General features: G+C 38.3%; 1 protein-coding gene across 1 annotated transcript in view; it reads right to left on the bottom strand.

Moving 5' to 3' along the window:
- Window positions 1-23,054, bottom strand: part of LOC127419672 (IQ motif and SEC7 domain-containing protein 1-like) — a 184,032-nt gene extending 160,978 nt beyond the window's left edge. The window contains exons 1-3 of the mRNA XM_051661247.1: window positions 22,530-23,054; window positions 13,200-13,229; window positions 7,836-7,943 (exon numbers count right to left, since the gene is read on the bottom strand). Of these exons, the coding sequence (XP_051517207.1) occupies window positions 7,836-7,943; window positions 13,200-13,229; window positions 22,530-22,759 (368 nt within the window). The 5' untranslated portion in view covers window positions 22,760-23,054. The remainder of the gene's footprint in view (window positions 1-7,835; window positions 7,944-13,199; window positions 13,230-22,529) is intronic.
- Between the last annotated feature and the right edge of the window lie 1,065 nt (window positions 23,055-24,119).

Raw genomic sequence — 24,119 nt, 5'->3', positions numbered from 1 at the left:
AGAGAGGTTACCAAGAACCCGATTGTCACTCTGGTTGAGCTCCAGAGATCATGTGTGGAGATGGGAGAATCTTGCAGAAGGACAACCATCACTGCAACACTCCACCGATCTGGACTTTATGGCAGAGTGGCCAGATGGAAGCCTCTCCTCCATGCAAGACACATAAAAAGCACCTAAAGGACTCTCAGACTGTGAGAAACAAGATTCTCTGGTCTGATGAAACAAAGATTGAACTGTTTGGCCTCAATTCCAAGCGTCATGTCTGGTGGAAACCAGGAACCGCTCAATACCTGCACAATACTATACCAATGGTGAAGCATGGTGGTGGTAGCATCATGCTATGGGGGTATTTTTCAGTAGCAGGGACTGGGGGACTGGTCAGGGTTCAAGAAAAGCTGAACGCAGCAAAATACCGAGATATTCTTAATGAAAACCTGGTCCAGAGCGCTCAGGACCTCAGACCTGGCCGAAGGTTCACCTTCAAACAGGACAATGGCCATAAGCACACGGCCAAGGCAACACAAGAGTGGCTTAGGGACAACTCTGTGAATGTCCTTGTGTGGCAAAGCCAGAGCCTGGACTTGAACCCAATCGAACATCTCTGAAGAGACCTGAAAATGGTCCACTGACGATCCCCATCCAACCTGACAGAGCTTGAGAGGATCTGCAAAGAAGAATGGCTGAAAATCCCCAAATCCCGGTGTGCAAAGCTTGTGGCATCATAGCCAAAAAGACTTGAGGCTGTAATCGCTGCCAAAGGTGCTTCAACCAAGTACTGCGTTAAAGGGTCTGAATACTTATCACATTGGCATATTTCATTTTTTTCTTTTTAATACATTTGCAAAGCTATCAAAAATCAGTGTTTTGCTTTTTCATTATGGGTTATGGAGTGTAAATTGATGTGAAAAAATAATTTAAAGCATTTTAGCTGCTTTACAAAGGCTGCAACATAACAAAATGTGAAAAAATGAAGGTGACTGAATACTTTCTGAATGCGCTGTATCTATCTGTCTGTCTGTCAGTCCGTCCGTCCGTCCATCTGTCACTTATTTTGTTAAATTATGGAGTGATAATTATTCTGTCACGTATTATATTCGTGCATAATGGTCTATCGATGATCAGTCTCAACAGTGTCTCTGTCATTTAAACACACGTGTAATTACAGCATGCTTTATATCTAAGATCTACCGCTCAACACCAAATGCTCTGTGTCACTGGCTTTTACAGAAGGTCACATGTTCTAGAAGGTCAGTAACTAGCAGAACTTCAATATACTGTATTGTAGAGTCTCACAGACTCATGGTGCACATGAAAGCGTCTGTGGTTTGGTCTCTCTCTCTCTCTGTTAACTGACAGTGACAGCTTTTCCTCATGAGCATGAAGGACACAGTGCTGTCCTGTGATGAGACTTAAGCCCCGTTCACACTGTCAGCGACTCACATTTACAAAGCAACAGGATGCTTTTCAATATTCATTTTCAATGAGAACTGGCAACTTCCGGGCGACACCAGTGACAGTGGCCGTTGGTGACAGGATGTGGGCATGTCAAGAGACGTGACAAAGTTGAGAAAAGGTCAAATTAAAATGAAAGAATAGCATGCCATGAATAATTCATAAGCTTCAGGTCACCTTCAGTGTGTGAGTTGTGGAGTGATTATACATGCAGCAGTCTTACAGCTAATACACAACTATTAAACCTTGATTTGAAAATGCTTACATAACTTTACAAAGTCATAGCTTCAGTTACTAGACTAAAAGGTTTTACAGTTTTGGTTAACTAGTGACATATGGATTTCAAAACACATCTAAAGATGCATCTCTTTCGTGAGCACTTGACCCAATCATAATAATGCACATCTTCTTTATTCATAAAAAAAAAAATCTCACTCCATTCTTTCACTACTGTCTCTCACCTTCCTCTCTACTTGTACTTCTCTGAGCAATTTGAAACTATGTATTGCAGCACTTCTCATATTATTGCCTCTTTATGATGAATCGCTTTTGCTGTATTCCTCATTTATAAGTCGCTTCGGATAAAAGCTTCTGCTAAATGAATAAATGTAAATGTAAAAATGTAAATCAGGACTAGTCTCACAATCAGACTGCTCATAGTCTTTTCACTGACTGTGTGATGCACAATAGGCTCGCCAAAATCATAAGCTCCATTCAGATTGCATTAATTAATACTCGACTTCAAGGAGTCAGTGTGCACAAGTTTATGTCAGTCATGTTTACAAGTTTCCAGACTCCTACATTATCACTTCTGAGAAAGAACTAGTCACTAGATTTGGAAACGTTTGCCAGGTTAGTCGTATCAAATATTTTGAAAGATATTCAAGGTTTTTTTTTTCAGGCACTTAGTAGCAGTGTTGGGTGTAATGTGATTACAAAATAATCAGTTACTGTAATCTTATTACTTATTACTCAAAGTAGTGTAATGCATTACATTTTAAATTCTTGTGATCATATTAGTTACTTTATTTTCATGTAATTACTTCTAAGTACATTACATGGGTTACACATTGTGATGAGGAGGAGGGCGTGACCGGGCCATAACGATGGACGCCCGGCGCTGAATCAGCCCAATTAGCCGGGAGAGGGATAAAGAGGAGTCGGGGACGCCAGTTCGAGAGAGATGCATGTGGCTGCTCTGTGTGTGTGTCATTATGTTTCACTTTTATGTTGGTGTCTCAAAGTCTTGTTGATTGTTAATCCGGTTCCTGCTTCCTCCTTTCCCTACCGAACAAGAGGCTTGTCTGCCACACACATATTTCTAAAATAATATTACTTATGTAGAATACTTTTAAATCATGAATTAATTTGTTTATATGTACATCTGTTTGTTGTTCTGTGACAGCTGAAGGGTGAGTGACAATGAACAAGGAGAAAATATAGACATTATTTTCAATTTGAGTGGAAAAAAACATTTCTGTGAAAAGTGTTTCAGAAAGTAACTTAAAAGTAAAGTAGTTAGTAATGTGATTATTTTTTGATGAGGTAATAAGCAAATTAACCCTCTGGGGTTGACGGATGCACCGGTGCATCCTGCTGGATTTTTTTTCCTCATAACAGCGGAAACAACTTAAAATACTCTGTCATTTTTGGGCATACAGATAAGTGTAAGACATCATTAGAGACTATAAAGGGTCTACTTTTATTTGTGTACACTCACAATAACAACAAAACCTTGTGCTTTTATAAAATAAAGAAAATATACAGGGTGCGCTTTCAGCCGTCTCTGTCTCCGCGAGCATCTTTCTGAAACATGTCACAAAAATGAACGGAAACTCAGCGAATACTTATCACACAAACATGAAACATATGTCTAAAGAAAGCAATTCAAATTTAAAACAAATATTCTCCTGCAATGTAATCTGTATGAAACAAAGCGATGTACAGTTTCTCCTGGCTCAGCTAATTATCGCTAATGTGATCCCACCCACCAGCAGAGCGCGCTATTCATACGGTAATGTGCTGAGGCGATCAATGCAAATGGTAAATGCCCCCGACAGTGCCTTAAAAAAACATCAAGTTCATCATCCGATTCATTCGCTTTCCTTCGCGTTTGGAAGATGGTACGCTACACAGATGAGAAAGCTCTACAGATGGTCCTGGATAGTGACGAAGAGTTCACATTTTCCTCAGAAGAGCGGGACTCCGATGTTTGCATTTTGAAGAGCGACTTGATCCAGCCGAGGATACAATTTTGGATAAGTCTTTACTTACATTAGTTGACATGCTATTTTATATAAACATGTACATATTTTACTAGTTGACCTATTTCCAGACTTGCCAGCCAGTATTCAAAGTATTGAAATTTGAAATATGTCCTAATAGGCAAGTTTTAGTTACATTTAAATGTTGTTTTGGCTAAAGCAGGTATTTCAATTGTATGCTGTATGATATCAATATGATATGTAATATGATATAAAAATAATATGAATGTTTAGATTATATTTTAACTAGTGTTTATGCTGCCTCAATATCAACGAAGCTTATGCTTGCAAATATCTGTTCGGGTGTAAAATGTGCTGTAAATATGCCCATATTAGAAAATCAGCATATTAGAATGATTTCTGAAGGGTCATGTGACACTGAAGACTGCAGTAATGATGCTGAAAATTCAGCTTTGATCACAGGAATAAATTGCATTTTACAATATATTCAAATAGAAAAGTTATTTTAAATTGTAAAAATATTTTACAGTATCACTGTTTTTGCTGTATTTTGGATCAAATAAATGCAGCCTTGGTGAGCAGGAGAGACTTCTTTTAAAAACATTAAAACATCTTACCGACCTAAAACTTAAGTTTTGTAAGGCTAAAGTTTTTAAGTAAAGTCTTTATGTAAAGAAAATGTATAGTCAGATTACTTCTTTTAACTTAAACTTGATTTTGTGAATAAGATACAAACAATACATTCAATCATTAAGTCTCCTCACATTAATTCTCTCTAAGGGGAGGGGTCTTTGTCTCCTCAGGTGTGAATCACATAAATATCATGATCATCCACGCCTTCTCGCATATGGCCTTTCTAACACTAAAAGTTAAATGACTATATTGTTTTGTATGAATGAGTGATCAGGATGGTGTCACATCATTTTTGTATTAAAAATTCTAGGCTACAAGATCCAGTTCTCAAAAGTCTTGTGAACAAATGTTTAGTATGTGTTATATGGCCTTATTTCAGTGACTTCAAATTTTTGTTTTTTCAAAAACCACGCATAAACGTTATTTTTTCAAAAATACAAACATGTACATACATGTTGTTCACATATTATTGTAGCCCAGTTTGTGTTAACAGACTTTAGCCATTAATATGTTTTTAAGCAACTGAAAAAAGCACAAATGTCAAGGCATGTCAAAACTTCTCCAGTGCCCAAAACACCCTCAGACCCCAGAGGGTTACAATTTTAGAGAAGTAATCAGTAATTAGTAGTGAATCATCTAAGAACATAAAGGCCTCATATTCAGGGGTTAAATTGGGGCGAAACGCTCGGCACGGTGTTCTGACACCTCTGATTCCAAAAAGAAAAAGAAAAAAAAAAAAACAGTCCAGTCTGAACCTGCTTTATTTGCCTAGAGTAGAACTGTAGTAAATGTACAAGCGCTTCGCCTTGCTCCACTGACTGCTTCAAGCAGTTCAGACAGTAGGAAGGCATGTGTGAAACTCCCCCCACCCTCCACAACCAACTGAATGCTCCACCCCAAGCTGTCTGTGTGTATGACTATGTTGAGGGGGTGCTGAAAAGCACATCGTTATGTGCAGGGTTGGGAGGGTTACTTTTGATATGTATTCCACTACAGATTACAGAATACATGCTGTAAAATATAATTTGTAACATATTCCATTAAATTACTCATCGTCAGTAAGGTATTCTAAATACTTTGGATTACTTCTTCAGCACTGGTAGATTTTTTCACTTGTTTTGACTATAAAATCTCTGCCAGTACAGTAAGACAAAATACACATGTTAAAAATACATTCTCTGAAAAACCGAAATATCTTATGCAGTGTTGTTTCTAAAACAAGATAAATCAAATTGATCTCGTTTGAAGGATTTTTAGATATTTTTACAGGAAAACAATACAAAAATCATTTTCAAGAAGATGATTTTTAACCTAATATCAAAGGTCTTACTAGAAAAAAATTAATTATGATTCAACATGAATTTTCTTGATAAAAAAATATGATCGTGTCTGGTAACATGTGCATGTAAAATGGCTAGAAATAGCATTTTAGCTTAGTGTAAAGCTGACAATTTACACAAGATTTATTTCTATTTCTTCTGCTCCAAACTTACTTCAAACTTACTTCTCTGTCTGCTCGTATGAATGTAACACATCATAAGAAAGTGTTTCACCACTGTTAAAATGCACTTCGGATCACATCATTTATATGTATAAATGTTTTCCATCTGAAAGGACTAAATATTAAATGAAACAAATGACAATAAAATGCAAAGTAATCTCTTCAGTAATCAAAATACTTTTTGAATGTAACTGTATTCTAAATACCAATGATTTAAATCGTAACTGTAGTGGAATACAGTTACTTATATTTTGTATTTTAAATACGTAATCCCGTTACATGTATTTCGTTACTCCCCAACCCTGGTTATGTGTGACACTGAAAAGTGTGTGTGTTAATAAATGTCTTACGTTTGGATGTTTACCCGGCTACCGCTTCCTCCTTCATAAGAAAGGCAGAGGTCTGCCACAGTTTTCTCCAAAGCAATATCTCCAGTGTACAGACAGCTACAGTACCGTTACAGTGGTCCCATTTTGACATCATCATAATTTCACTCACCGTTACAGCAGGAGAAAAAACATTAATAAGTGTGTAATTTTTCATGAGAAAACACCATTAAACCACTGACACCCTTCATGACATCACAAACGTCCTGACTGAGCTGCTGTCCCATCATACATTACTGGTGTTTAAGTGTTTTCAGCCGATTGAGTTTTATACATAAGCATGAATGGTATATTTCTAGTTTATTGTTTTATTTTTTCTGTTTCCTATTGTTGGCTGTTACTTCCATAACACAAAACATCCACCTGTAACAATGATCACTTTCAAACTTTCACTTTCAAATTGATTCTTTTCAATATTTTTGTTCAGTCCATTTATATGTTTGCTGTCTCATGGGCAAATCAATAAATCTCATTGTGTGTGTATGCTACAGTATGACTGATGAGCTTTTAGTGACAAATGACCTGAAGATGTCAGTTCTGGATGCTACAATAGCTCTAATATCCTATAATACATGAGCCTCATTATTAACTTCAGCGACCTGTAAAGTCAACAATTACTGTGCTGTTAGGGGATATGCACACTGCATGCATTTATTCAGCAAATGTGTTGCTATTTTAACTGATCAACAAAACAGACAGCAAGCAAGTCTTCAAGATCTACATTGCTGAGGGGGACTATACAAATGCACTAAAGTCTTACATGTCATTTACAAATGACTACTGAGCATCCATCATAATGTAATTCTACAGAAGCCAAACAGCGCATTCTATACTATATGATTTTCTGACATTAATAAGAAATTAACAGTAAAATTATGTATAATAGATTCTTTAAAATGCTATGTGTAATGTGTAAAATACTAGCGTAGTGTAACAGTGTACTGACCAGGCATGACATGATAAAAGCCCCCTCTTCCAGGTAAACTTTTATCCACCAACAAGTGACAAGTGACAGGACGTTTTATAAAAAGCTTGGTTTCTATTTCTCCACCATTGCATTGGGTAGCCCCACCCACTGTGAAATCGTATTGTGCTGAAATCCTGCTCATTTTCACTTTATATTAAACATGAAGGGGCAAATTCTCCAAACAGTTGTGCCACTTTTGTGCTTGGCATTTCAGCGCAAAAAGCTGCATCTTATTCACTTACCACTCACAATCTACAAGGTGTTTGTGTACATTTCTACAAATCATATCAGCAGTAAATCATCAAACAGTGATTAAATGATTGTGGAGTGATGCTGTACAGTACAGATTACAATGTTCTGCTGAATCCTCCGCAATATACTCAGAACCACCCGCAAGATCGGAATTGCACATGCAAATTGCGTTCAGCACAGATTTTGTGGAGCAGACATCACATGAAAATAGCCAGTGCTTTTACTGGGTGCAATTAATTCTAAGTGAATTCCCCCCCAAATATGTTCTGATTGGTTTTAACTGTGCCACAACATGCAAAAGTTTCTAATTCAGAGTGGACAGACAAATGCCTTGTCCCACCTAGTAAGGACACAGTAAAGAAAAAACAAGCTATCCTCAATAGTGTCAGGTGTAATGAGATTTAAAAGGTTTACAGTACCCGAATGATGCAGATTTCCACTGTCGACATGGAGCAGTTCTCCGGCACACAGCTGATCGGAGCATACCGGGATTACTTGTTGTTTCTACAGGCAGAGACGCATGTCTTCTGTATGTGTGAGAACACAACCAACTTTACTGATGTATGTCTACTGGAATATACCTCACTGTAAACACATGTTCAGAACTATAGAAAACACATACACATAATGTACATTCTGATCCACTACTGACAAAATATCACAATAAAATCTGATGGCATGCTGTGTGGGTCAAACATGGCCACTAACTAACTAACTTTTAAAATGAGTTGAATTGTCACAGGTGAAAATGAGGCAGCCCTTCACTGCATATACAGACACAGCTAATGTAATATTGCTTTGTGGCTATTTGAGTCTTTGAGGCTTATTTTGTGTAAATGATAGCAGAAACAGCGCTTGTCAAATCATTAGGGCTTTTCACGTTTTCTCAAGAATAATCTGCGGGGGAAGGAATTCAGACACTGCTGAAATAAAGATGCAAAAAACTCAATATGAGCAATTAATCTAGAAAATAACCAAACCGTCCTATCTGCAAAGATGTCTGCTCTCTAAGAGATATGTGTTTATTCTTTACATTGCTGTAGTTACCTGATTTTTATTTGAACTTTGTTTTAACTTTTAATCACTTTTGCACACATTCTGGACAACTTTTTGTTTTCATCGATTTTGTTGCTCTAAATAAACATTTACGCATACTGTAGTTATGTGGGTAGAGGAAATGGAATTTCAAGCATTGTCAGCAGTGTCCTATACTAAGAAAACTATCTCAAACTATTTTAAACAGCATTTTCTTATTTTGTTACCTTAATGGTAATATTAATTGAGACACTGGTTTATTTGTACTTCTAGAAAAAGTCTGAAAGGTGATCAAAATAAGGCGAAAAAATGGTGACTTGTCACAGCACCTAAAATACACATATTCCCTTATGCATGCATGTACATGTTCACCTAACATCTTCATGCTGGGGAAAAAAGCTATTGGACATGCTATTTGTCATCTACTGAGCTATACAGTACAGTGCTTCTTTTTTAGTGCTTTCTATTTAAAAAATTTGCTCATCATTCGTCTGCAGTGGTTCTATGGATGTTTTATAGTTATGACAATTTTCAATCCAGGAGGCCCATTTTCATGATTTCACCTAGGGCCCCATAAACCCACCCTGATCGCAGTAAAAGTTGTATTGTCACGGTTTGTCTAGATGTTAAACATCATTCTGTGAAACTTGATATTCGCATTCAGGAAGTTGACATGTCCTGTGGTGTGGCATGCTATACTCCAGCTTTACATATTTTAAAACAACATATCAAAAAGGTGATTAAAGATGGTGAACAACTTGAAAGAATTGGTGACCAGTTACAGGACCTAAGATATACACTTTCCCTTACACATTCCTACATTAATTCATATATACATTTTAACTTAAAATCTTGATGTTAAAAAAAAAAAAAAAAAGACAAATGGAAACATCATGCAACAACTACCCATTTGACAAATGTTATAGTTAAGGTTGTGGTTAATTGGGACTCCAAATAAACAAAGTTTATTTTTTTTATTTTTTATTTAAGTTTGTGATCTATCGACAATTAAGGTCCAGTATAAATGTAGCTCTACATAAAGGTTTTCCTAGGAAATCCATACCCATTCAGTCTGTCAACTGTGATCCCTTTGCAATTCCAGGCTGACTTCTTTCCCATTGGCTACTAATGAAAATAAACACAGCCCAACATACATAATACTAGTCTAATGCAATTACACTAATGAATTCAATCTATGTAGATGTCAAAACAATGCACAACTTTACGATCTGTACAGCATGACTATGCCAGATACATTTTAGCTAAATTAAATTCTTTCATTGCAAGTGTATTGATATTACAGACTTTTCCTGCCCATAAATCATATTAATGAAAGGTTGGCTGATAAATTGAAAGTGTGTTATTTGGATAAAAAGGGTTTCTTTAAGAATGAAATTATGGTTTTCTTTCAACCACAAGGTTGAATACTACTTAAAGGGATAGTTCACACAAAAATGAAAATGCTCTCATCATTTACTCACCCTCACGCCATCCCAGATGTGTATGACTTTCTTGCTTCTGCAGAACACAAATTAAGATTTTTAGAAGACTATTTCAGCTCTGTACGTCCATACAATGCAAGTGAATGGGTGCCAAAATGTTGATGCTCAAAAAATCACATAGATCAGCATAAAAGTCATCCATAATATTCCATTGTTTTAATCCATATCTTCAGAAGCGATATGATAGGTGTGGGTGAGAAACAGATCAATATTTAAGTCCTTTTTTGCTAGTAATTCTCCTCCCTGCCCAGTAGGGGGCATATGCATGAAGAATGTGGATCACCAAAAACACAAAAAGAAGAATGTGAAAGTTAAAGTGGAGATTGACTGAGCAGAGAGGAGGATTTATAGTAAAAATTGACCACTGGAGTCTTATGGATTACTTTTATGCTGACTTACAGTATGTGATTTTTGGACATTCAAAATGTTGGCACCCATTCACTTGCATTGTATGGACCAATAGAGCTGAAATATTCTTCTAAAAATCTTAATTTGTGTTCTGCTGAAGAAAGAAAGGCTTACACATCTGGGATGGCATGAGGGTGAGTAAATGATGATAGAATTTTCATTTTTGGGGAAACTATTCCTTTAAGAGTATTACAAAATATGAATTCAGTGAATTCAAAGAGTGCTGGCAGCCAAAACACATCAAATTGCAAGCTCTCTTAAATTAACTTCTATTGCTAATTCTTTTGGTATCTTTGTAACTTTTATTTATAGAATAATTAGATTTTTTTAAGGGGTCCAAGCAGTATTTGTTCTGCTTTTCTTTAATATTTAATATTAAGATTTAATATTTATTAGGGCCCAAGCACTGAAAGTGCAGAGACCCTATTGTTCTTCTAAGGATTCTTCTTCTTCTTCTTTTCAAGGTTTTCAGTACTTTTGGGATCCTTAAAATGCATGAAAACTCTTGAATGTTTGCACACACATCTGAATCGGGCGTGCAGGGGGGCTCTGTACCACATCCCTTTTGACACATGTAGATCTCATAAAGCCAGACAACTTTCACGCTGACCGTCATAAGCTCCACCCAACAGAAAGTCAGCCATTTTGGATTTTTTTTTTTAAATGTATGCTCTGGAATTTTAAATACTCCTCCTAGGGATTTCATGTTACAGGTACCAAATGTGGGCAACATCATGTCAAGACATTGACGATGCTAAATTGCGAACACATTTTTGATATTTATCGAACGGTGTTGCCGTGGCAACGCAATAAATTAATGTCAGAAAATGGGAAAAAGGAAGTGTCTCATATCTTCTGTGTGCATCATGTGATTTACACCAAAATTGAACCAAATGTTTGGCCTTGTGGGCTGATTACATTGATGTGGCTATTGTGGTTCACGTTCATAGCGCCACCAACTGGCAGAAGGAAGTGTGGCACATTTAACAGACTTTGAAATATCCCTCATATGTTTACCTGAATTGCTTCAATTTTTATTTATTTTTTGAATAATGTCAAGGCAGTGCAGATTTAAAATTCTGAAGGGATTCTTGATATCTTAGATAGTGTTACTATGGCAACACATTAAATGTCATTATTCCTTTTTATGTATATATATGTTTTTGAGGAACTTGGCATGCTTGAATTTTCATGATATTTTGCACACACATCAGAGCTGTCAGCCATTAGGCCTGGGCAAATGTTAACACATGGGCATGGCTGGGGAGCTCTATAGTGCAACCTTTTGACAAAAGTGGTGGGGTCAGTTTCTTCTACTGTCACCAAACATGCTACATGTACTGTATATTGTTCTCATCAAGCCGGACAACTTTCAAGATTACAGTCATTTGCTCCACCATTTTGGACTGAATGTGCATTTTTTTTTAAAATTGCAGGCCCTGAACTTTTGAATACTCCTCCTAGGGGAAGAAATGAAGGCAACATTATGCCAAGACATTGAAGATGCTAAATTGCGAACAGATTTTTGATATATTGAATGGTGTTGCCATGGCGACGCAATAAATTAAGGGCAAAAATATGAAACAGAAAGTTCCTTATATCTTCTGTGTACATTGTATGATTTTGATGAAAATTCAGCTGTATGTTTGGTAATGGGGGCTGATCTAATTTATGCGGCTATTATGGGTCACGGCCATAATGCCACCAACTGACAACAGAAAGTGTGACACTTTGTGTGACTTTGAAATAGTCCTCTTATATTTACCCTCTCAAATGCATGCGGCCACCATAGAGCCACCAGGTGGCAATGGCGCCATAGTGCTTAGGCCCGTCATCACTGCTTGCAGCTATATTTATTATAATTAGTTTCTCCCCTAAAACTGTTCATCTGTCTGGGACTGTAGAGCCCAGAGACTTCAAACTTGATAGGATGGACTCAAATCCCTCCTAGTACGTATTAGCTAGCCCTAGCTACTCTGAATAAGGTCTATTTCTGAGAATAATCAAAATAATGATAAACATAATACTCAAACATTTCAAGTATGATATTCTTCTCATTACTGCATTACTTTGTGATAGTGAACTAAAATCCTCATAACAAACAGGTTAAAATACAGCATAAGCTACAATAAAGAGAAATAACCTTAAACAATGCATTTATAAATGACCATGTGTGCAAGTGGTTTAGCTGACAGCTGTACTCACATTATAAACACTGCAGTTACTGTTGCAGTGGATTCAGCCACATACAGTATGTAGCATTTGAAATCAGCGTGTTTAGAAGAATCATTTCAGCTTTAATTACAGTGAAGATGTCATCTGCTTTGATAAACTGATGCTGGAATTGAACAAAGCTAATTCCCATCAGCCTCAGCAGGGCCTTAGCAAGGAACTCTGGGCCCCCTGACTGTATATTGCTATGGGCCCCTTTCATATTAAAAATACAGTTTAAAAGTTGTTGTGAGCCCACGTGGATCTGTGGGCACCTACATTCGTTACCACCTTTCACCCCATTAGCTACAGCCCTGAGCCTCAGTATATGGTTGGTCACGGTTGAAGGATCAAGATGACACGTATTTACTGTGTACAGTACAAATGGATGTATCTTCATTAAATGGTTGTAATAATAATAATAATAATAATAATAATAATAATAGCTCTGAAATGTACAGATTAATGTATTGACTGATAACTTCACTATGGTAAACAACAGGCTAAGGTAAAACTTGCTTATTGTAGGCACAGAGGTATAGAGGTTTGGAGAACATTAACACTCTAAAAATACAATGGACATGAAGCACAGTAGGCACCATTACAGTAGAAAAAAATACGACATACCTGATGATTCTTGGACTGTTGTATTCTGACCTGAAACACAAAGGAGATTTTTTTTAAAAAGAGCAACTATGAAAACCATATACATGGAAACAGGAAGGCTTTATGCAAGAAAGATGCATTTATTATAACCCATACAGTATCTGTGCTTTATATATGTGCCATACATATACTGTGCTGCAGCTCGAATCACACAGCAGTTTGATAAGGACAAAGTGCAGAACATAATTCAATAATAACTCCTGGAGTGCTTTCCTGCAAAATATGCAATCTGGCCATGACCTGGCTAATATAAGTGTACTAATTAAATCAAACTGCAATTAAACTGTCAAATAACCACTTTTACTGTAATGAAACAAAACTATAAACCTCTGCCATTTGCTTTTACAGATATATCTGTCTTAAAAAGGTTGTTGACATTTTTTAATTTTTAACTCAGACTCAACACAAGATCTGTCTAAAAGCAAATTTAATACTGAAGCTATATTGACAATGCCCGTGGTTCTAATTAATCTCTGTCGACTAATATTAGAACAGACCACATTATAGTTCAGTCTGCTCTCAGCAGCCAACTGCACCATTTGAAAAAGCCACAGTAATAAAAAATCAAACCACTGCACTGTTAGAAAAAGCCACTGTTACAAACGTCAGACCACTACACTGTTTGAAAAAGCCAATGTGATAAACGTCAGACCACTGCACTGTTCTAAGAAACCACTGTAACAAATGTCAAACCACTGCACTGTTTGAAAAAGCCATTATAATTAATGTAACACTACTGCACCATTTGAAAAAGCCACTGTAATAAACGTCAGACCACTGCACTATTTGAAAAAGCCATTGTAATAAAGGTAAGACCACTGCACCATTTAAAAAATCCCCTGTAATATATGTCAGACCACTGCACTGTTCGAAGAAACCACTGTAATAAACGTTAGTCCACTGCACTGTTTGAAAAAGCCATTGTAATAAAGGTAAGACCACTGCACCATTTGAAAAATCCCCTGTAATAAATGCCAGACCACTGCACTGTTTGAAAAAGCCATTGTAATAAATGTAAGACCCCTGCACTGCTTGAAAAAGCCCCGGTCATAAATGTCGGACCACTGCACTGTTTGAAAAAGCCATTGTCATAAACGTAAGACTACTGCACTGTTTAAAGAAATCACTATAATGAACGTCAGACCATTGCAGTGCTTGAAAAAAATCCACTGTAACAAATGTCAGACCACTGCACTGTTTGAAAAGGCCACTCTAATAAATGTCAGACCAATGCACTATTTAAAGATCCCACTGATATAAACGTCAGAGCACTGCACTGCTTGGAAAAGCCACTGTCATAATCAAACCACTGCACTGTTTGAAAAAGCCACTGTAATAAATTTCAGACCATTGAACTGATTGAAAAAGCCAATGTCAGACAACTGCACTGTTTGAAAAAGTCACTGTAATAAATGTCAGACCACTGCACTGTTCAGAGAAACCACTGTAATAAACATCAGACCACTGTACTTTTAAAAAAAAAAAAAAAAAACGCTATGAATCATAATCAAAACCCCTGTAATAAATGTCAGATCACTGCACTGCTGAAAAAGCCCCTGTAATAAACATTAGACCACTGCACTGTTTGAAAAAGCCACAATAATTCAGATTAGACCAACGCACAGTTTGCGAAACAAAGGAAAAATTAGTTAAATACACATGAATCTAATTACAAACTAGACACACCTGGGCAAGGTAAAAAAAGGAAACAGGAACAGGGGAAACAGGACAACACAAGATTATAAAAATAAGAGTCCATAAAAAAAAAGCATAAGCACATACAAGTCACCATAAACACTACAAGAAGACCAAGATGGTGCTGACAAACCTGGAGACTCTGATGGTGACCATGGACCAGGAGACTTAGGAGAGTGCAATGGCAAGGCAGCTCGGGACTTGGGCGAGGGCAAGGCAGCTGGGGACTAGGGCGAGGGCAAGGCAGCTGGGGACTAGGGCGAGGGCAAGGCAGCTGGGGACTCGGGCGAGGGCAAGGCAGCTGGGGACTCGGGCGAGGGAAAGGCAGCTGGAGACTCGGGCGAGGGAAAGGCAGCTGGAGACTCGGGCGAGGGAAAGGCAGCTGGAGACTCGGGCGAGGGAAAGGCAGCTGGGGACTCGGGCAAGGGCAAAGCAGCTGGGGACTCGGGCAGGGCAAAGCAGCTGGGGACTCGGGCAGGGCAAAGCAGCTGGGGACTCGGGCAGGGCAAAGCAGCTGGGGACTCGGGCAGGGCAAAGCAGCTGGGGACTCGGGCAGGGCAAAGCAGCTGGGGACTCGGGCAGGGCAAAGCAGCTGGGGACTCGGGCAGGGCAAAGCAGCTGGGGACTCGGGCAGGGCAAAGCAGCTGGGGACTCGGGCAGGGCAAAGCAGCTGGGGACTCGGGCAGGGCAAAGCAGCTGGGGACTCGGGCAGGGCAAAGCAGCTGGGGACTCGGGCAGGGCAAAGCAGCTGGGGACTCGGGCAGGGCAAAGCAGCTGGGGACTCGGGCAGGGCAAAGCAGCTGGGGACTCGGGCAGGGCAAAGCAACTGGGGACTCGGGCGAGGGCAAGGCAACTGGGAACTTGGGCGAGGGCAAGGCAACTGGGAACTTGGGCGAGGGCAAGGCAACTGGGAACTCGGGCAGAGCAACTGGGAACTCAGGAAACTCTTCAATGACCTCCGTGGTTGTGGAATCAAACTCAGGCATGACAGGGAAATCAGTAAACTCAAAAGACGGCATCTTAAATCGTGACAGGGAACACAGGAAACTCATGGATGGCTTCCTTGGCTGAGCCTGGGCTAGATGAAGTGCGGGTCATCTCTCTTCACTTCCTAACACAGCGAGATGGTACAACTGTCTCTGGGAACATCAAAGCTGGGAACACCGAACCTGGAACCTCTAGGACCACTGAAGCTGGGACCACCGGGCCAGGAAACTCTGGTACCACCGAAGCTGGGGCCACAGGGATCATCGAAGCTGGGACCACCAATCCAGGAACCTCTGGGACCACCGAAGCTGGGACCACCCAACCAGGAACCTCTGGGACCACCAAGCCAGAAGCCTCTCTTCTTCTCCTCCTCCTCCTCTTGGGTCCGGCAAGGAGTGAGGTGCAGTGAGTGCTGGGTGCAACCTCCTTTGAGAGGGTGCTGATTCCACAAGGGGAGTAGTGCAGTATCCCACCATGTAGGGAGGAAGCTGAGCAGTAGGGCAAAGTGCATGTAATGCTCCAAAGTAAAATCACATCTGCCTCCTGGCAGACATGATTCAATGGGCTCGTTGAGACCAAATAGAAAGAGGTTTCGTGAACATAGTTCACAAGGGCACAGAACAGCTCAGTGTACTCCTCTATGGAGCCTTCATCCTGCCTAAGGTACAGGAGTTCTACTGCTGGATCCATCTTAAATGGATCTGGTCTTCTGTAACGTGGATGTTCAGAGAGAGAGAGAGGTGTAGGATGCAATTGTAGTACTTATCAAACAAGGAGCAAAAACACAACAATACAAGAGAGAACAAGAACTAAATCAGCCTCACCAATGACACAGCCACAAATGGATAAGACCAGACAACGAACAAGGAAAATATGAGAGCATAAATACACATGAAGCTAATTACAAACTAGGCATACCTGGGCAAGGTAATTACAGGAAACAGGAACAAGGGAACAGGAAAGCAAAAGACCATTAAAAAAAAAAAAAAAAGATTTAATAAAATAAAAGCATAGGCATACAAAAGACACCATATAAACTAAACATCAGACCACTGCACTGTTTGAAAAAGCCACTGTAATAAATGTCAGACTGCTGCATGGGAGGAGACACAGAAAGGCAATATACTTATCACCAAGAGCTCAGGTTTACTGCTGGCTTCCTGTATTAAATGCTTCTTCTAATGAGAGTGAAGAACAACAAGAGCATATAACCCACCGACTAGCTTACTGTAGAGCTGCAGTTTAATAGTTTCAAATTGAAGCAAATTAAAATGAAAGCTCTTAAGATAGTTATCTCACTCCGCAAAACAGGATGCATTAAATCTCTATTTCACTTCTTAAGAATGTTATTTGAAGACCTCATGAAATTAAATTTAGAGTTTTATGGCTTTTAGCTAATGTCTGTTAGTTTTTCAGGCAATCTACATTATATGCTAGTTTACTTGATATAGTGTACTTAGAAGTTGACAAAATAGTAGAGGTCGACTGATATGGGTTTTCTAGCAGCGTGACCGATCGGCTAATACAATGCCAATATCTCACAGTTTTATATAGTAAATAACATAAACATAAATGAATAAACATTTATTTAGCACTTAATTTACTCAATTTCGCACAAAACTTTAACTTTGTAAAAAAAAAAATAATAATCTTTAAAAAAATAAGACTGCATTTTAAATGGTAGATAGCAGTTTCTTCTGATTTCTGTTTAGTCATCCAATTTTAGTAATTTATTTGCACATGAAGAAACTGATAATATATTTGGAAGAAGGATATAACAGTACACACAGTAGTCCAGATACCATGGATGGCATGTGCGCATTAGTAATTGCATTTTCTCACAAAAGACCAAATCAAACCAATTGTACATACAGTGCATAATAAATAAGATATTTACTTATAGCACATGAAGTGCTTTTACTTTGAAGTTGCTCTCACACGCATGTGCGGATCCAGCGAGCAGCAATCTCCTGATAGTTTAAACAGCCTGGATCGCCTGCTTGGATAGTCACAGACTGACCATCATGATTTGTGAATCAGAGGAACTTTTTATCCTGATCCTGAAGTTTTGATTCTGGCTGATGGAATACGCGCTTCAAAAGATGATATTAGATGAGCGCTCGACAGGAAAAAAAAACGCTGGATTTTCGTGAGGTTCATGAATTACCTCTGTTTAAATGAGATATCTGCATATTTGCAGATGGTACATGATAGAAGTATGATATTTGCCTTTTTATCATTAGTCGAGATAGTTAAAAGTTACAGGGAACTGATGAGGAGAGAGAGGGAGAACGAAACAGGCGAGCACTTTAACATTAGAGCTCAGAAGCGTGTATCGTGGCACTGATATGCGGACCGTTTAAATGAGGCTGTGTTGCACACTATTACTGTAGTAACACAATGGCACGTAACAACAAAACAAACTGTGATTAGTCGTTTACATGTCTCAGACGCTTCACGTGCAAGCAGACGATTCTCAGCTTCCTCGTGGCCTTAAAAAACAAATCAGCCACATGGGAAAATTTATCGGCCGATGCGATAATGACAAAATTCTGAATATCGGCTGATTTTTCGGCCTCAGCAATATATCGGTCGACCACTACAAAATAGATTTTTTTTCTTCAGGGAAAATACACCAAAAACATTCATGACATCATCTTTTGCTCAAGGGTGGACATAATCCACCAAGAAAATTATATTCTCAAACTGGTTCTTTAGAGATAAATACATGCAGTATTCCACTGACAGAGGCCATGCATTTTGACAGTATATTAGTATTAAACTGACAGTGCCTGATGCTAGGTTGTGCACTTAGGTTACTGCAATACAAAGACAAGGAAGCATGGAAGAATTATTCTTATATCAGCTCATCTGTAATGAATAGTACATACAGAACACACAAGTCAATTGTAGATATTATAATGAATGTTACCAAGCTTTTCAAATTTCATAAAATAGAGAGTTGACTTTGAAATGTCATTTCCAGCTTATTTTAATCAATAGGGCCAATAGTCAAACATTTCTGAATGTAAAGAGGTTTGTGAGAGCAGTTCTCTTCATGTCTTCAGAGTCCCTGTGTGTATTGATTGTCAGTCCTCATTGAAAGATTCTTCCAGGGATTCTCTGATTAGAGTCCTGCAGCTTCCTGTAATTTAACACTTTCCTGTGTAGTGTGTACAGTATTATATTACTGTGTACTGTTTCTGAAATGTCAATAATTTCAGCACGACTCTCTTTGGAGGATCATTCCTTTGCAAATACTGCTAATTTTATAAGTAGCAAAAAAAAACATTCATTAGTAAGCATAAACAGGCCTCATTCCAGTAAAAGAATGTAATAGATATGCTTTTAAATGTGGTGTAAAAAGAAGCACATCTCATGCTGACATTTCACTAGTTGAGCTTATGGTTTCAAAAACAATGTTACAGTATAGCCCATGTGATGTGATCCTCATGGAATGCAGTCTTGCTGATGGAGAAAGGAGTGTCTTGATGTAGATAAGTATGTGATCTCCTCCCTGATGCTTCCTGTAATCCACAATCATCTTTAACACTATCTGGGTTGGAGCAATTTACTTGTATCTGTTTTCTGAAGAAGACAAAGAAGTCTTACTGATGTTTACAGAGAAGTTGTTTTCTTGTCACCTTACTGCCAGGGTATCAACCTCGTCTCCGTACACAGACTCCATCTGTGACCAGGTTGATTATTGTTGTATCACCCACAAACTTCATGATGAGACTGAGTTATGCCTGGCGACACAATCATCTGTAAACTGGGAAAACAGAAGAGGGCCGAGTACAGAGCCTTGTGGGACATAAGTGTCCAGCATCAAGTGTTGGTGTCTAAATATACTGTACCATCTGCAGACGTCCCATTAGGAAATCCAAGATCCAATTACAAGGGGAGTGTTCTGGAGTTGATGAAGCTTTGAGGGCACTATGTTATTGAATACCAAGTTGTAATTAACAAATATTCTCAAAATGTTGTTTGCCAGGGAGCACTATCTACTATTTACTTGTGTGTATGGGCAGGTATTACTGAGTGTGCACGCAATCATTTAAACCATTAACTCAACATTGTTGGTGAGTAAGTAACTGTAAGTAGTGGCACTACTAGCTTGACTACAGTTGTCAATTATGTGAAAATAGGGCTGGGCACCAGTATAACAGTGTGCATACTGTTTATACCTCAGTATATGTGAAAATGCTTCTATTTTTGATTCTTCTATTTAATTTAGTACAAATATTTTCATTACAAATAATTTCAAATATTATCAGCATAACAATTTGAGTAAAATGTTAATATATCTACACGAATTTCCAAATTTCTTAGTATTTGGTTTGTCCCCCTTTGCTTTTGTACAAAAGGTCAGATTTCTTCGCTTCCATTGAAGCACACAAGATGCACTTTGGAACATTCTCAAATCATGCTGGGATAACATGGATCATCAGATTTTAAACAAAAAAGTGGAGTAGTCTTGTCTATGACATTTTGCATGCTGTCATTAAAGCAAAAATATTTGGGCACATACCAAATAATAAGAAATTCTGTCATTTGTGTATATTTCTGAACCTTTAACTTCATTTGTAATTATTTTGTATTAAATTATACAAGAGTGCAAAATAAAGGCATTCATAATCTATATCTGCAGACCTACTTACATGTGAAAACATTTCAATTTCTTTTTTTCTTTTTTTTTTCCGTTTTATGTCCTTTTAGAAGCTTGAGAGCCCTGATCACTGTCTGCTTTAATTACATGTGAGAGACCAGAATGAAAATTCTGCTAAATAACTTTTGTGTCGCTTAGACCATCATGAACGCAAGTACAAAATGACGGATTTTTAATTTTAGGCTGAAACAAGTTTTGAATGAAGAATCACTGAATCAATTTTACTAAGGCTGTCAATTTAAACATGTTAATTTAATGCAAATATTTATATGAAAAATAACATGTTAAAAAAATTAAGGCAATTAATCATGCCCCTGACCTGCATGTTCTGTAAAAAGGAATGTGCCTACCATCAGAGCAATTCAAGTTTGATGTCCCACCTTGATGTTTTTATGACTCGGTGGCAGTATTAGGGGGATGTCAACGCAACTTCAGCCATACAGACAACACACCTCATCAAACCAATGAGCAACGCAATTCCAGCCTTCCACAGACAGGCTTTTGTGCTCAAAGACAGCTGGACAAAGAACAGCAGAATGCAGGGATCTCGAGAGATGTTTTCAAAGTTTTCAAAGTAATTATTATATACTAAATTCGCTTTATTTGGGGGTCTTTTTCAGTTAATATTGATGTGCGATTAATTGTGATTAATTTGATGAACTATTTGCCACATCATGTAATTAATTTGATTATACATTTTTATCGATAGACAGCCCTAGTTTTTACTGCTTCAAGAATACAAACAGCTCAGAATCCATTTGAGAAAATGAAACAAACATCCCAGCAGCAACATCTCAGGCAAAATGAGTAGCGTAAACAGCAATCGATCAGAATTTAGCACAATATTTTATGCTGTGCAAAAAGAATGTGTTGTGATATTTAACATTTATTATAGGGGTCATTCCTACAATTCCATGACATTTCGGATAGTTTTGAAAAATGAAACATACTTTAATAAGTATCTTGATGTTTCATCATTTAAGGGGCATGTTAAAGATTTGATAAGTTATGCGTTAAGCTAAATGACTTCAATTCAGATCCGATTAAATGGGCAGGGTGGACAATAACAGGGTGGACATTCAGTGGATAAATTAGCCACTACATGATGTGTGAACAATATCTTGAAACATATTTGTGAACTTATATTGATGATTTTATTTCTCTTAACATAAATATATTTATATTTTACAATTATATTAATTTTCCCTATCTCTTCACATAACAGGGTGGACATGTTATGCTTGGCCGCATCCTACTAACATCACAAAACAAGCAAAACACAAAGAAAACAAAAGCGTTACTTCAAAATAATTTTGTCCACCATATGTGATGTCATTTCATTTCTTCAATTACAGGAATTTCAATAAATCATGGAACACACAAAAAACCTGCATCATTGTTAAAATGACACATTTACCACAAATGAATACATGTTAGCCAGAGAATGTAACACTAAACACTTAATTGTATGGGGGGGGTAGAAATCTGATGAATTAGCACTTATTTTATGTCAAAGAGGATTGACTGCAGCTCTGGGGACATGAGAAAATTACACAGTGCAATAGTTGAAAATGTTCATTTCCAAATGGACTTTTTGGCCCACATCACTGCATCATTGGTCTTTATTCTTTTCACCGTGCCTTTTAAAATTGTAATTCGGTGACATTAAACATTATAAATATTACAACTTGTACTTAAATGTCACCTAATTGTTGGAATGACACATATGTGAAGCAGTCATACTGATGATGGGACCTACCGAAAACTGTAATGAACTACTTTTCCATATCAAAGCAACACATCCCGAACTACAGGCCCTATGTATTAAAAATATGCGTTACACGGAATAAACAACTGGTCTTTATTACAGTTGCTCATTTAAGACGACAGAAATAAAGATCTTTCTTTCTATAGTATATGAAGTTTACGTTGACTCTTACTGTTGTTGTGCGGTGTTTTCTTGAATGGATCGCAGTCTGCAGGTGAGCAGATGCCGCTGGTACTCGTGTTTCAGGCGGCTGTTCTCCGCGCACAGGTCAGACACATGCTGCTCCAGCTCAAAGATGCGCATCTTCTGACGCTCCAGCAGCGCCTGCTGCGTCTCGATTATCTTATTCAGCTCTTTCAGGTAGCCCGCTGCCTTCGTCGGATTCTCGGTCCGGCTGTCCATTGTCTTCTCATTTAACTACCCTGACTCAAATATTTCTTTTTCTCCATGAAATGATGCGCTGTGATATATGACAGGGGCCATGCTTCACGTGTGTAATACTGACGCTGCGTCTCTTGCAGTGGTTCTGCGCCACTAAGTGTCAAATATCGCTGCCCTCCCAATGCTGAAAGAAGTTTGTGATCCAGATGAGGATATTTAATCCTATGGACGCGCACTAGTGTGCACTTACAAATGTGGTGCAGTACTGTGCAGCAACACCCCGACTGCACTGCACGCGAGCGACGCGACGCGACTGTCTACACTGCAACACGCAGCACGCATAAACAAAGTCGTTGATTGGCCGACTTGTTGCCGACGTCACGATTCCACCTGCAGCCCTGACAGACGCGTCGCGCATGCAGTCAAACAGAGGGACTGTTTTCACCTGGGATGTATAACGCGACGCTTCACCTTTTGTTTACAATTAATGCAAGTTGTGACATTCATAACGCTGCATTTCAGATTATTACAAGTCTAGCATGCTGATAAAAATAAAGATTAGGCTATTTGTATTATGTTAAAGTTTTGATTTTGATTTACTGTACAAGGGTAAAAAACTGATTAAAAAAATGCAAGAGCTGACTCTCCTACTGTAAACTTATATTCTTCCATTACTAAACATCTAGTTTTGGGTAAGTTACTTAAAAATAGTAATGCACTACAAATGACTAATTATTTCTCTAAAATTGTAATCAGATTACTTTACTATTTACTTCATTGAAAAGTAATCATCTTATTACTTTTAAATTACTTTCTAAAACACTTTCCAACTCAACAAATTCAAAATAATGTCTATATTTTTATCTTGTTCATTGTTCCACAAGTCATACACTCAGCACCTCACATTTCTTCTTCACAATGACTCGTTACAGGGCCATAATTCGTGTATTCTACATAAATGATACACTGATGAGCCAAAACATTACGACCACTCACAGGTGAAGTGAATAACGTTGATCATCTCCTAACAAGGCCACATGTCAAGGTCTAGGTAGATTAGATGGTAAGTGAACAATCAGTTCTCGTAGTGAACGTGTTGAATGCAGGAGAAATGGGCAGAAGTAAAGACCTGAGCGACTTTGACAAGGGCCAAATTGTTATGGCCAGACGACTGGGTCAGTGCATCTCTAAAACGGCAAGGCTTGTGGGGTGCTCCCGGTCAGCAGTGGTGAGTACCTACTGACAGTGGTCTGAGGAGGGACGAACCACAAACTGGCGACAGGGTGTTGGGCGCCCGAGGCTCATCGATGCACGAGGGAAACTCAGGCTATCTCGTCTGGTCTGAACCAACAGAAGGTCTACTGTGGTACAAGTCACAGAA

This window comes from Myxocyprinus asiaticus, chromosome 29, assembly GCF_019703515.2.
Source record: "Myxocyprinus asiaticus isolate MX2 ecotype Aquarium Trade chromosome 29, UBuf_Myxa_2, whole genome shotgun sequence".
Lineage (NCBI taxonomy): Eukaryota > Metazoa > Chordata > Actinopteri > Cypriniformes > Catostomidae > Myxocyprinus > Myxocyprinus asiaticus.
The sequence above is the reverse complement of the archived record's forward strand: the minus strand, read 5'-3'. Positions and strand labels throughout refer to the sequence as shown.